Genomic DNA, 14,761 nt, shown 5'->3' on the forward strand with positions numbered 1-14,761 from the left:
TAAGTATATTTTGAGTTTTTTAAAACAAGGGCGCGCTTTCCTTAATTATAGTCTGTCCATTATTTTCAGTGTACTACAAATAAGCTTAAAGAAAAAAATGCTGCTTTACGCACTGTAACTAAAGTTTCGATAAAAAGTGATAGTAGAGGAAGCTTTAAGTTGTACAATTTTAAAAGCTTCATTTGAATGTGCCTTTCACCACTTCCGGAAAAAATTGTGAATACAAAACAGAAACTTCACTCTCAACTCTCCTAAATCGGTGCTTCTGAAAACACACCGCCATGAGCCAGAACATCCGCACCAATACGGAACCGCCGAGATTCCTTAGGGAAGAAAAAGGCCAGAACGAAGGCACACAGCAGGTGCAACCGCGCTCAACTAAGACACAAAAAGTCCAGAGGCTAAATCCTCTCACAAAAGTGGGCATGGAACACCCTGTAATGAACCCATCAGCCAGCGAACACCGTCTGGTGAGCTTGGCACGCATGAGCAGTGGATCAGCTTGGTGATCTGCAGTGACACCAAGGAATTCAAGAGACCATACCATTCAAGGTGTAACAGGACATTCGGTGGATAAAGTCAATCACTCCAGACGCCGGCATCGAATCGTACGGCAAATTCGTGGAGCTTTACAACCTTTTAATGGCTGCTTTGAAACATTTCCGAAATGGGTTGTGCTTGGAGCTGTCACACGCAAACTTGTAGCAATGAAAGGACTCGGAATCACCTAGCTAAGCTACAAAGGTATCCATACCAAGATTTTCGCTCTCGTCGCAGGTCGACAAACTACAATCATTTCTATAAAAGAAAAGATATTAAGAATTTTTTTTTAATTACCACATTAAATGGCATATTTAGCGACAATTTTGTGATAACTTAAAGCTATCGGTACTCGAAACCTTTGGTGTGCCACTTACTTTCTTGTTATTAATAATCAATCTAAACCATGTTGAAAGTATACTTTTCTTTTTCCTCAAAGAAATTTGCCATTAAATAACCTTGAATAAAAGAGAAATGCTAATGCCAAAAGTAGGTATGATTTGCAAAGCTTTGAATTGAATCCATAACAGATGTGTATTGCTAAGGGCAAGGATTACGTAACAGTGCATAATGCTATGCAAATGTATGCAATATAAGTATACAGGTAAATATACAAAAAACATTTAATCGCATTCAAATTTTTCTGAAGAACAATGAACTTAAGCCAATTTTTCGCAATGCGTGGCCCAACTACAAACATGCATACATACATATTTACATTAGACCGTACCAGAAAAAAAGTTCGCATACACCTTCGAATCCGAAGTATTTTCACAAGGCTATTTCGAAAAAAGAAATATTTTTTTTTTCGATGTTCTTGCTTCGAGCAGGCAATTTGGTTGTTCCTAAGTTCATTGACCTCGTTTTAGTACTTGCCTACACAGAGAAAATGATACAGGTTAAACGCAAGTTTTTAAAAGAAATTGTAAAATACAATTTTTTGATACAATTTTACTTAATGTAAAATTAAAAATATAGTATTTGTATTTACGACTTTAAAACGAAACAATCGCAAAACAAAAACTATCGTTATAGTATATTCACTTTTTTACGGAGGGGAACAAACGAAATTAAAAAAATAACGTCAAAAATGTGTATTTACAAAACTTTAATGAAAAATTTTATAATATTGTCCCAATGAGTTTTAGTGCGACACAATTTTCAACAAGTAAAATAAAACTATGTAGACACTTTCAAAATAAAAACGTTAATTTATTTTCAGTCAATTATGAAAAATATTTAAAACTATTTATAATTTAAAAAGCTACCTAGCTATAATGAAAAACATTTCATATGTTTGCATCATTTGTTGAAAAAATTGTGTTCAGATAAATAAGTTACTTCAATCTTCAGCAAAGGCGATGAAGTATATACAAACAATACCGCGATTCTAACCACCTACATAACTACATGAGAAGGGACATTGATGATACGGTGGACTTCTTTAACCGCAAAAAGCTTTGGTAAGAGTAAATGGTAACTAATAATTGAAAACTTTCTTATTTTAAATTACAGGATTTGACCAGCGTGAAATAAAATTGGCAGGCCCAGCTAGGAAGTATGTATATATGGTATATGTAAAACATCTGTATTTTATTTATTAAATTTTGTAACTTATTTATAAGTATATATCAATATATTTTTGTCACTGTACATACCAAATGACTTGTTGTGATTTAATAAAAATCTAATTTTAAAATCATATTTGAAAACGCATATTTTCAAAATGAAGAAAAAACATTTTAGGATTTAATTTCAACATGAGCATATTCAATTATCAAACGATTTTAAAATTTGCGTATTAAAACAAAAACATGGATTTTGGAAATTGAATTGAAAATTTTCGTTCTCAAAATTTAAATAAATATTGTAGGTGCAAAGCCTGGGTCAAAACGTTTTTAAAAGTAAAACGTTCCACACAAATTTGAAAACAAAAATTTCTCTGTGTACTAGGTCCCAGTTCTCATGACCCCAACGTACCACTCTAATGTCAATTGAAGCTTGCCAAAAACATTAAATTTTTGTTGAGGAAGCATTTAGAATCGAGGGCAATTTAGATTTTTTTCGCCATATCTTGGGCATTTATAGTCGGTTCTTACAGTATGATATATAGATGTTCTTGACTGAGATCTCAGTTCTTATCACCCTGCCGTACGACCCTAATGTTCATAACTTAAAGCTCACCAGGAATCATAAAACTTTTGCTAAGGAAGTATTTCGATTATTCCAGCAGAAAAATTTAAAACAAAAATTTGTTGTTGCCGAATGTAGGTGTCACCGAAAAATGGTCGGCCAAAAAAAAATTGTTTTTCCAAATTGCCTTGCAAAATTACTTAGACTCTGGAGTGTACGGCGATTTTTTTGTTTGTCTGCTTGGAAGGTGGCACGGTCTAATGTACAAATTCCATTTCTATACTTTTATCATTGATTAAATAACTTGCAAGTAATATTTACTGCTAATCAATTCAAAAAAATGCTTATTTGACGTCAATTTATAATGCAGATTAAGAGCCATTTAAGTTGCACAAGGAGTTTCCTCACTATAATAATCATCCAGCCTGCCAAAGTATCTGTATGAAATAATCCATTCCTCTCCGAAAAGGAATGATTTGCGAATTATACTTCCTAAGCAGAAGAGAAAGAAGTAGGTCGAATTTTGATCGATAGTCTATTGTGTCGACCTATGCTGGCCATAGACATCCTTGACAAGTGAGTGCGGATTGAAAAGTTGCGGTTGCAATTTGCATCAATTGGAAATCAATAACGCCCACTTTGGGAATTTAGAACATACCCCTTCAAATTGGAAATTTTTTGAGTGGACTCCGATATAAAAGTGTACCACTTCCCAACTAGCATAGCATCGTTACCTGTAACGAAGTCTTTGACTCAAAAAGAAATGAAATAAAAGTGAAAAGAAAAGTGGGCTAACAAGTAAATTACTGCACATGCTGAGACAGACACATCTGCATACATATCTATATACGTACATACATACCTCACCTTCAAAAACAAAGCCCTGAAAGTTGCACAACTCCTCAGGCAGCCAGGAGGCATGCCACGATGATATACTTGGATGGAGGTAAAGTGGCGGTTAACACAAAAGTCTCAAACAAGATTTGCATTATTTTTTGTTTAGTTTTCCATAAATGTGTTTGTACATACAAACATATGTATGTAATACATTTAATATCTATGTAAAGATACTATGTATCCATCCCTGAATGCCATGAAGGAGGTGAGAATGCAAAACTTCAGACAGGGAATCAATTTCATGTTTTCAAAGACACGCAACAGTAGCAAATTAAACTAAATAAACAACAACAAGAAAGCCAAGCTCTACATCCAAATCAACGTGTATGGAGTACCCTAATGAATGCACGTGCATTTCGCTTTTGACAAGCAAGGCTGTAGGAGCAGACGGCGGTGAGTCGCTACGTACACCTTCTGACAGCAACAGCAGGAGGTTTCGGCAAAATGATTGTATTTTAATATAAACAACAAAGCAACAAAATACCGCCGAACACATTGAGACAATGCGCCTCCTTCACCCACATATGTGGGTCCTTCGGAGTGGAGGCAAGGCAAGGCAAGGGTTTTTGGAGTTACGCGAAATACAATTGCATACATATTTGTTGCGACGACATGTACATGCAGCATTTCATTTTCGCATTCACTCTCTATCGCGCTGCTCAACTAAATAGTTACTACTCGTCGGTCGGTTACTTAATAATAATAAAGTAAAACCTTTTTTCGAATTGAGTTGCTCGCGTATTTATGCTACAAATTGGAATTCCTAAAGACTTTGGCGCATTCCTTTACATAATCATCCTTTCGCTTTATTTAACGGTACTAAGTACGGTAGCGAAAATTCCAACGTATCGAAATACATAAATTTATAGTCGCGAAGCTAGTTAACAGCAAATAAATGTCGTCGCTGGATGATTTGAATCAGTCCTTTTGTGGCAGTCAAAGTGAAATGAACATTTGGAAGGGAAAATTGCTGACGGATGTGCCATTCGGGCATGTCCTCATAGTGAGCGGCAAAGTGAAACCGAATCCGAATAAGTAAATATCGCACATTTTCGAGCATATTTTATTTGCGGATTTTTATATATTTTTCCTATTGTTTTTATTGTTAGAATTTGCTTGGACTTAACCGATAATATTAGGGGTCAAAATGAGAGTGAAACAGTTTACTTGAAAATTGAGGCGAATTTTAGAGAAAATCAAATAATAAGAAGCATGTTTATGCCCGGCGAAGGTTGGCAGCAGGAGGAGATATCGAAGAATTGGAAATCTGATGGACCGAAAAATCCATTGGTGCCAGGTAAGAACTTGTAATACCTAATACTGCATATTGATATGACTACAAGTGAGGGTCTACGGAGCGTATGAGTTACGTATCAGTTGCATGGCAATGTTGATAACACTGACCAACAAAATGTTGCGGCAGAGATTTTAAGCGCTGATTCCTGTAGGATTTTTTCCGCAGATTAAAAATCAGGACAGATTAAGTTATTTAATGGTTTTTTTTCGAAATATTTGGAATTAAAAGTATCAACAAACGCGATTTTCCCATTTTCTGAACTTTCGTTGTAGAATAACGATGCAATTTGACCTTATCTTTATTTCCACTATATCGCTCCGGTCTCTAAAGTTTTCGGCACCAATGAGTCTCAGTCTCATCTAGTCCCAAGTAATTCCGACTACTCCTGTTCTCCGCAGATCTTGCAGAAGTCATTAAAAGGTAAAGTCTCCCCGCTTGTCTCTCCAAAAGTGATGTTATTTGTCAGCAGACTCTTCTCTGCTCAGCGGAAGGAGCTCCCCTTATGTTTCAAATCCCATTCTGGCCACATGAATTTTGTCGTGTTACAGGTATCTAAGTGTTTCCATCTTGAACCTGTTCCAGAGAAGAATAATACTTGTATACTGAGCTTGCAGCTGGCGAGCGGTATGCACAACCTCTACCAAGATTGCGAAAATGGAAGGAAAGTGCGTCTCCTTGCAAGTTCGTCCGCCATCTTACATTCGCATTCGGATATCCGAAAAACAAAATTAACGGATACTAACCTAAAAGGCTATTCCAGTTAAAACGTTTACGTGCGTGTCAGATTGCACGAAGCATGCCACATATGTATGTATGTGTGTAGATCGTTCTAGCGATGAGTGAAACGAAAAGATGGCCAACTCTTATTTTTTTCGCGCGTTGACAGTCAGCTTGTTTAATTTTTTTATTCCGTTCCAATTCAAACCTTCATGCAGAAATATAAAACATAAGCACATTGCTAATATCTTTAAAACTAAATATACAGGGTGTCCCAGACCACCCGTCCACCTCCTCTAAAATGGACGGAAATGTTTTTTATTGGAAACCGAAAAAATTGTACCTACTAATTTGGGGATGCTCTCTCTTTCGGTGGTATTGCCGACTTCCGTTTTCGACCGGAAGTGGCTTAAACTCACCGGAAGTCAATTTTTTTCAAAATAAATATACACACAAGTTGATCAGACATACTGTTAGTCAAAATTTATTTGAATTGACAGCTGTGACGCAGGCTGCACGCAACTTGATAGTCAATTTTACTTTCAAGATGCCGTCGTCAGGACAACATCTTAAAATTCTCGCTTGGTACCTTCAGTTATATCTCCCTGGCTATTTTTGACTAAATACCGAAGTATCGGAGCAGACTAACTGTGATCAGCTGTTTGACTTGACTTTCAAGTGGACTCACGAATTGAATGAAAAAATTGATATCAAGTCGATGCTAAAGTTGTTAAAGTGCGAGTTTATTGCAACTTGCTTACAAGTTCTTGATACGTGTAAACTAGGTTTTAGAAAACGGCATTAACACCAATAATAATGCCAGCCTTGAAATCAAACGGAGAATCACTCTTGCCAACAAGTGCTACTTAGTACCGAGTAGGCAATACAGAAGTAAAGTCCTCCCTCGCCATACAAAAATTATATAGGTTAACTTTAGTAACTCTTCATGCCCGTGCTGGTATATGGCGCAGAAGCATGGGTCCTTGGATTAATCGAGAGAAAGATTTTGTGGAAGAACTACTTGCCTTCACTTGTCATTTCCACTTGGTGTCAGTGGGCACTGAAAAAAACAACGGCTAGGTTGTGCAGTGCCCATCAAGAAGAAGACAAAAAGAGTGTCTGAGAAAATATAGATATTATAGTACCCGATTGCCGCCCTGTTCTCAAACACTCTAGGCTGTTTCAATTTCTTACGGTAGCGAAGCTTTGACTGTCACATGTCGCTCTCGAGTCGAGATGATTTTAGACAATTATGTATGTAGGTACATTCGAATTCAATTCAGATCGTTCCTTAAGGTTGAATATTACAGTATAAATAGCGCGTGCTCTCTAATTATCGCCTAATTGATAACTAACCAATGTTTGCTGGGTAATAATGTGGGCGGCCTGGGGTTCGTCGTATTGGAAGGCAATGTCTTTACTGCATCTAATCAAATATACTCAGGGCCCAAGTCATTCCTCCAGATCCTCATATATTGTATATATGTATGTTTTTTTGTATATGTATTTTAATACTTTTAACCAACACGATGGTTGAGTCGTGATTATGAAATTGTCCGCTCGTGCTAATAACCTCGATTGACAAATTTTTAGTAACAAAATTTAGACTGATTGTAATTAAGAATATGCATACATACTTATTTGTATACGTACATGCATACTTGTAATATTGAAACAATACAGTCGCAAACCGTTTTCGTGTGGCTGAACCTATTAACTGGATAATGCACATAAGTATCTATGAAATTAATAAATAACTCACGTTTTATGACTTTAGTTTCTATGAGTTACAATTTAAATTTTTCCTAACTTTTGTGTACTTCTTTAGGTCAAACATTCACATTTCGTATTGCTGTTCTGCAAAAATGTTTCGAAATTTACATAAATGATAATCTTTATGGAGCCTTCGAATTTTTAAAATTTCCCAAGCCGATCAATTTCGTAATGGTTTATGGTGACTTTGAGAAAATCACACAATTCCATCAGCGCATGCTATTTCCGTTGGTGTTTCCGAGAAGTTTGATTTGCCCGGAGAAAATTGCATTTCAAAGTGATGTACCGAAGAAATACGAAGTTGGTAAGAAATGGAGGAATTCAATATGCAAGAAATTTACAAAAAGCAATACTTAAGTTACTAAATTATTTAAAGTTTCTTTTTAATTTTAATTTTATAAAATTTTACGAGTAAGTGCCGCCCCATTCACCTAGAATTTCATTTTCGTTGCAACAGGTACCGTTGTCGCTATGGAGTGCATTGCTAAAGGACCACCGACCACAGCCTTTTCCATTTGTTTCCAGTGCAATGATACGGGCCGTATTGTGCTTAAGTTTCATGTGAATTTCGATACAACAACAGTGTCGCGCACTTATGAGCGCTCCGACAATAGGCAAGCGTCTTTTCGCTATACATACATATTTTCTGTTTGATTATAATTGCAATTAGAAATTATTATTTTTACATTTTCTTTTTTTTTTTTTAGTTTTTCATCCGAAGATGAGGAAACCGATGGCGAATTTCCATTTCAACGTAGCAAACTCTTCAAAATCGCATTCGGCATCGGCGACAAAGCATTTATCATTGCTGTGAATGGCCAGTACTTTACCTACTATAATTATCCGATTCGCTCATTTTCCATATCGACGCTGAAGTGTTTCACGAATAAAGTTGGCGATTTTGCTGTGAAAAATTTGGAATACCATTGCGATTCGCCATTATTGGCGCGTGTCGAAAAACTGTCACTCATTTAATTGGAATGGAAAAATAAATTATGAAAGATACTCGCATTATGTAGCAAGTTGTTATATGTATGTAGGTATACCTGTAGATTAGGGTGGGTAATTTTTTTTTTGTCAAAAGGCGTATAGCAAAAAATAAAAATCTACGAAGAATTCTAAGAAAACTTCCGCAAGAAACTACGGGTCTAAAATAAAAACCTATCTCCCGCCGAGAGACATTAAAATATATGCAGTGGTTTTAAAATACCTCAAACTGAAATCTTCATGCCTCTCGGCGCGGGCTAAGTTTTAATTTTCGACCCCTAGTTTCTTTGGGTAATTTTCTTAGAATTTAGCGAAGTATTCGATTTTGCTATACACATTTCGCATTTTTTCTCACCCGAACAATTTGACCCATCCTAATATACATACATGCACACTTATATGCATGTGTTTAAAAATCAGTAGGGGCACTAAATTATCAAGTCACATCTAGTAGTTATAAGTTAACCTAAAATATTTAATTAAATAATAAAATAGAAGTGTTAAATAATAAAACATCAAATTAAATATTACATACAAACATGGATGGATGCTTAAATTTTGTAATATATATACAGGTTGTCCGGCCGGTGTTCGACCGGTCCGGAAGACGGTAATGCCATAAAAATGTAGAGCATCCCCGATTTGGTAGGTCATCTTTTGCGTTATTCAATAAAAAACATTTCCCTTCAATTTTAGGGTGGTCTAGGACACCCTGTATATTTATTTCATAAAAACGAAGGTGCTAATTGAAACTGCCCTCTTTAAAAAATCCACACCTATTGGAAAATGGGACTACATATAGAACAACAGTACCGTAAAGTTTCACGTTTTTTAACATAAGCGCACTCGTAAGGTTTTCGGTTAGCTTAGATCAACCGGCTGATTGCACTGGACCACAAATTTCAACTTTTTCTCTTTACCAGAAACGCCGTTATGAAATTCTTATGTAAAATCACCCCCTGATTCCGAAAATCAAGGTTATTTTTAATTCTATGGTACCGTTTTTGAGATATTTGCAATTTACCGTTTTTGCAAAAAAAAAAAAAATTGGGTCCATTTTATCATATATATCTCAAGAACGAATTAAGCAATTCCAAAACGGTTTGAAGCTTTTAAAAGGTAATAAAATTTTCTATAAACTGTGCATACAACACTTTTTGCTAGGCCCTGTAGATTCAAAGATAACGAACAATCATTACCGATTTTTTCAATTTTTTTTGTAAAAATATAAAAAAAATTGTACTTTGCGGGGAAGGATCTCGAAAACCTTTTATTTTTTTGCAGATTTTTTTTTTCTCCCTAAGCTCTGTTGTATTACAAAAAAAATAACCTATCATCGAAGAAAATCGATGCAAAACTACGTAAGTTATAAGCGATCAAATAAAAATACCCAGGTTGCGCAACTTCAATGTATGTACCTATACATACATACATATATTAAAGGTATAAAGTGCAAGTGAGATATTATCCGGATAAACGAATAACACCATAACAATGATAACACTTTTTCTTTAAATAAATCAAATAGTACTTTTAATACTCGAATTGTAGGTAGAGTGGTTGCATCGAAAGGAAGAGTGGTTGGGTTCGAAACCTGCTGTAGGCATGTAGTTATAAACATGTATTTCCGTCAGTTATGGGTAAGTATGCAGGTAGATTTTCAAAATTATAAGACACAGAAAATTTCTAAAGCCTACATCTAAAACAGGTAGTATTTTCTTTTCCCGGCTTGTTATAAAAAGGAACCTTTCTGTCTAGGTAAGATTTGATTTTTTCAATTTTGTTCTTGTTCCGAGTATAAATATGAGTTAATGCGCTTTGAAACTTCATAACATCTTCAAGGCTCGCCGGAGATAGTTCAGTTCATAAGTCTAATTTCAAAACCGTGATTTATTAAAAAAAATAAAATAAGTAAAAGGACGCGAGAATTTGAGTGTAATAAGGATCCAGATATGTTCTGTTTCATGTGTGGCCAATATACTATCATAAGGCGACGACGAGTGTTCTCAGATCATATCAAAACTTTATACTCCAAGTATTTTGGAATTGAGCCTAAAAATGCTGAAAAACCATGGACACCGAACACTTTGTGTACATCGTGTCGAGTACAATTGATTCAGTGGGAATCAGGACAACAAACAAAATTTGATACACCAATGATATGGAGAGAACCTACTTGCCATTCAATAGAGTGTTATATTTGTCAAACAAAAGTACTTGGCGTTGAAAGATCAAGAGGAGTAACCTATGCTAGCTATGCTACAGTGACATTACCAGTACTACATTCAACGGCAGTTGCGGATCCAGTTCCATTGTCAACAGTAACATCTGAGTGCGGGGGATCAAGTTGTACTGAATTTCGCATGGAAAACGAAAGAAACGTTCTGTCACAAGCACAACTTAATGATTGGATAAGAGATTTGGAACTATCCAAGGAAAAGGCCGAGATCCACACTTCTCGTATGCAACAATTTAAATTTGTGTCATCCGATGTTAAGGTGACATCATGATAAAAACATAGCAAGGTAGAACCGTTCTCTCAATTTGTCGGCCATGATTTTTTTTTGAAGTTTGCCAACATTTTAAAATCATATAAAAGTGAAAATAAAAAATTGAAATTGTTCGAAATTGTTGTTGCTTGAGATTGAAAATGAAAATGTGTGTGTGAGTTTGTGAGTAAATTTAAAAATTAAATTGTTTGGAAACGTCAAGAATTTTAAAAGTGACTCTCAGCGGTTCTACCTTACTATATTTTTATCATGGGTGACATATAGTAGAACTCGTCACGAACCATTTTCCAAACACTATACCAAGAAAGACAGTATATGCTACTGCAACGACATCCCTGGTTTATTCAAAGAGTTTGGTCAAACATATGATTCAAAAGAGTGGCGATTGTTCATAGACGGCAATAAACTGAGTTTGAAGGCTGTATTATTGCATATTGGTAACAAAAAGCCTTCTATCCCGATTGCACATGCAGTAAATACAAAGGAAACCTACGAGGAAATGCAAAAAATACTCAAATTTATCAAATATGAAGAGCATGATTGGAAAATATGTTCTGATCTCAAAGTCGTTGCAATGCTATGCGGTCTACAAAGTGGCTACACCAAGCACTGCTGCTTCCTCTGCAAGTGGGATAGCCGAGCTCGTAAGGACCACTACGTCAGAAAGGATTGGCCGGAAAGAGTCGAGTTTACCGTTGGTGTGGATAACATCAAATACACCCCTCTTGTCAAGAAAGAGAAAATCATACTTCCACCCTTACACATCATGCTCGGTCTCATTAAAAACTTTGTTAAGGCTTTGGACAAAGAAGGCGAAGCATTCGACTATTTGAAAACAGTTTTTCCAGATATTTCTCAAGCCAAGATAAAGGAAGGTATTTTTGTTGGACCACAAATAAGAAAGTTGATCAACAATAATCAATTCAAAGGACTACTCTCATCAGTTGAGGCAGCAGCGTGGGAATCCTTTGAAAAGGTCGTTGCTTCTTTTCTCGGTAGACACAAAAGCCCTAACTACGAGCAGATAGTGAACGACCTAATCAATAATTATGCGAAAATGGGCGTAAATATGTCTTTAAAAATTCACTTTCTCCACTCACATTTGAGCTTTTTTCCGGCAAATCTTGGCGACGAAAGTGATGAACATGGCGAAAGGTTTCATCAGCAAATGAAATTAATTGAGAATCGATATCAAGGATTCTGGGACGTCGCAATGATGGGTGATTACTGCTGGTTTCTTATAAGAGAAACCGATCCTAAACTGAATAAGCGTCAAAGTAGAACACATAATTATTTCGACAACATAGTAAAATCAAATTAAGATAAAGATTGTTAGAATATAGTATAAACATAAATAAATTAAAAAAAAAAGTTAAAAATATGGGTAATTTCATTCATAAATTGAACTTTTAACTCAATAGAAACAGAGCATAGCTAGATATTTCACTCTTCTTTATACCATACATACGTTTTGAGGTATACGTTGAAATTGCGCAACCTGGGTATTTTTATTTGATCGCTTATAACTTACGTAGTTTTGCATCGATTTTCTTCGATGATACCTTATTTTTTTTTGTAATATAACAGAGCTTAGGGAGAAAAAAAAAATCTGCAAAAAAATAAAAGGTTTTCGAGATCCTTCCCCGCAAAGTACAATTTTTTTTATATTTTTACAAAAAAAAATTTAAAAAATCGGTAATGATTGTTCGTTATCTTTGAATCTACAGGGCCCAGCAAAAAGTGTTGTATGCACAGAAAATTTTATTACCTTTTAAAAGCTTCAAACCGTTTTGGAATTGCTTAATTCGTTCTTGAGATATATATGATTAAGTGGACCCAATTTTTTATTTTTTTGCAAAAACGGTAAATTGCAAATATCTCAAAAACGGTACCATAAAATTAAAAATAACCTTGATTTTCGGAATCAGGGGGTGATTTTACATACGAATTTCATAACGGCGTCTCTGGTAAATTTTGGCCGTCGACCAGTGTTGTTCGCGACTCATATGTTGATTAATTGGTCCATAAATTGCAGGACTCCCAAATGTTATAAACATGTACTTGATACGGCAAGACTTAGGAATAGAATAGATCTAGCCTGTTGCTGGGCCCCACCATAACGCCCGTTATCATGGAGCTGTCTGAAGCTGCCCCCGAGCCGCCCCGAAAATGCGCTTGCGCTGCCTCTCCACGAGTTAGGGAAGACGAAAGATTTCTTGTTTTTTTTTTTAAATTTAAAACAATCAGCTTGCCCATTCTAAAAGGGTCCCCACTCGAAACCGCTATCCTCACTCGGGCGTTGTAGTCACTATGGGATCCCATGGACAGAGAACGAAACCAAACAATAGCAAACGTATCGGTATCGTTTAGTTTCGCTCAATCAAGGTAACGAAACACAACCGATTCAAATCACTCGGAAACATTTTGCGAGCGGTAACTTTACTCTGCTAGCGTTCGCGGTAGCTATTTAACTCAAACAAAAACAATTTGCTAAGCACCAAAGGAATGGTTCCTTTTGTTTTGTGTATCGTGTTTTGCTTCGGGTTTGCTCAGGATGAGTACCTTTACCACAATCGAAACCATGCAAGTGAGCAAAAGAACAAACGATTCGTTTGGTTTGTGCTCGGCTGCCGTAACGTATCGTGTATTGTTAGCGCTCGGGAACATTATTAGTAAAAGAACACAAACTTTTCGTACTTGTTGTGGCAATGGATAGCCCGAAAGCGATTTCTGTAGGGTGTCTCACCCCTACATGCTCAGGTAACAGAATACAGCAACCACCAGCTCAAAGCGAACAAATCAAAAATGTTTTGGAAATTGGGGCAGTCCGTGAACGAATACAGGGTCAAGTCAGGGGAGATTTTTCACCTTTCTTTATCTGTTCTCCAACAGGGTAGGTTTAACGGTGACCAATTTGAGGGAAAAGGAGGAGATTGATAGCGAGAGGTGGAAAGGCATCACATCCGAAGACCAGCCATCGCAATGCACTGCACTACCCTTTATGCACCTAAAAATAAAAAATTTAGAGAGTTGCCATCTGTTTGAAAACTGCAGTTTAAGTAAATTTATAAGATAAAGGAACTATGGCAATATGGCTATCAAAAGAAAGAGGTTTAAGAAGGCTTTCAGCCGAAAATATTTTTGTGGACGTTGCCACAAGGTTGAAAATTTTAATTTAATTTAATCGATAAAATAAATTAAATATTGCAATAAGGGTATCAAACTGAAGAGGCTTAGGAAAGTTTACTTCCGAAAATATTTTTAGGTGCATTGCCATCTGTTTGAAAAATTTTAGTTAATTAAATTGATAAAATAAATGAAATATTACAATACGGGCATCAAACAACACAAAAATTGTTTTAAGGCGCCGTGAAGCACGACTGGTATTTGCTAGTATAAAAATAACAAATTATTAAAGCACATAATTTTGATGAGTTTGATTTCTTTTTATTTTAGTCCTTTTTTTTGTTATCATATTTTGGCATAATAAACTTAAATATTTCTACCATCGTAAGTATGAATATTTATGTAAGTATGTATACGTGGGTACGGGCATTTATTGCCTTTCGTATGTGTACAAATAAATGTATACATATATGTACGTAGGTTATACAATGTATATTATTGATCAAATGTTTTGTTAGATATATTACAAACATACGAGCCTTCCATTATTATTTGCATGTGTGTTTGTGTCGGGTACGATGAACGTCTACTGTTCCTTATTAATTTCGTTAAAATGTGGCAATTGTAATATAACTTTCAAACATTTTTTTGTTTAGGTATGAAAACTAGTCATATTTCTTAAGAGAATTTTTTACTTTTATTTTCATATGTATGTATTTGTATCTCTTAAGATTTTCCACATAGCACTACATAGTTTTGTATGTAATATTTTCGTGAGTAG

General features: G+C 35.6%; 1 protein-coding gene across 1 annotated transcript; it reads left to right on the forward strand.

Moving 5' to 3' along the window:
- The first annotated feature begins 4,411 nt into the window (after positions 1-4,411).
- Positions 4,412-8,403, forward strand: LOC118741756. The gene is made up of 5 exons (XM_036473729.1): positions 4,412-4,605; positions 4,680-4,867; positions 7,413-7,661; positions 7,815-7,971; positions 8,065-8,403. The coding sequence occupies exons 1-5, from the start codon at positions 4,466-4,468 to the stop codon at positions 8,330-8,332; spliced, it is 1,002 nt and encodes a 333-aa protein (XP_036329622.1). The 5' UTR covers positions 4,412-4,465; the 3' UTR covers positions 8,333-8,403.
- Positions 8,404-14,761: the final 6,358 nt, after the last annotated feature.

The sequence above is a fragment of the Rhagoletis pomonella genome, unplaced genomic scaffold (assembly GCF_013731165.1).
Source record: "Rhagoletis pomonella isolate Grant_MI unplaced genomic scaffold, Rhpom_1.0 Rhpom_scaffold_00006, whole genome shotgun sequence".
Taxonomy (NCBI): Eukaryota; Metazoa; Arthropoda; class Insecta; order Diptera; family Tephritidae; genus Rhagoletis; species Rhagoletis pomonella.

Coding starts and splice junctions, on each gene's coding strand:
- LOC118741756 (XM_036473729.1), top strand. CDS start 4,466: ATGTCGTCGCTGGATGATTTGAATCAGTCCTTTTGTGGCAGTCAAAGT. Junction 4,868..7,412: donor GAAAAATCCATTGGTGCCAG/GTAAGAACTTGT, acceptor GTACTTCTTTAG/GTCAAACATTCACATTTCGT. Junction 7,972..8,064: donor TATGAGCGCTCCGACAATAG/GCAAGCGTCTTT, acceptor TTTTTTTTTTAG/TTTTTCATCCGAAGATGAGG.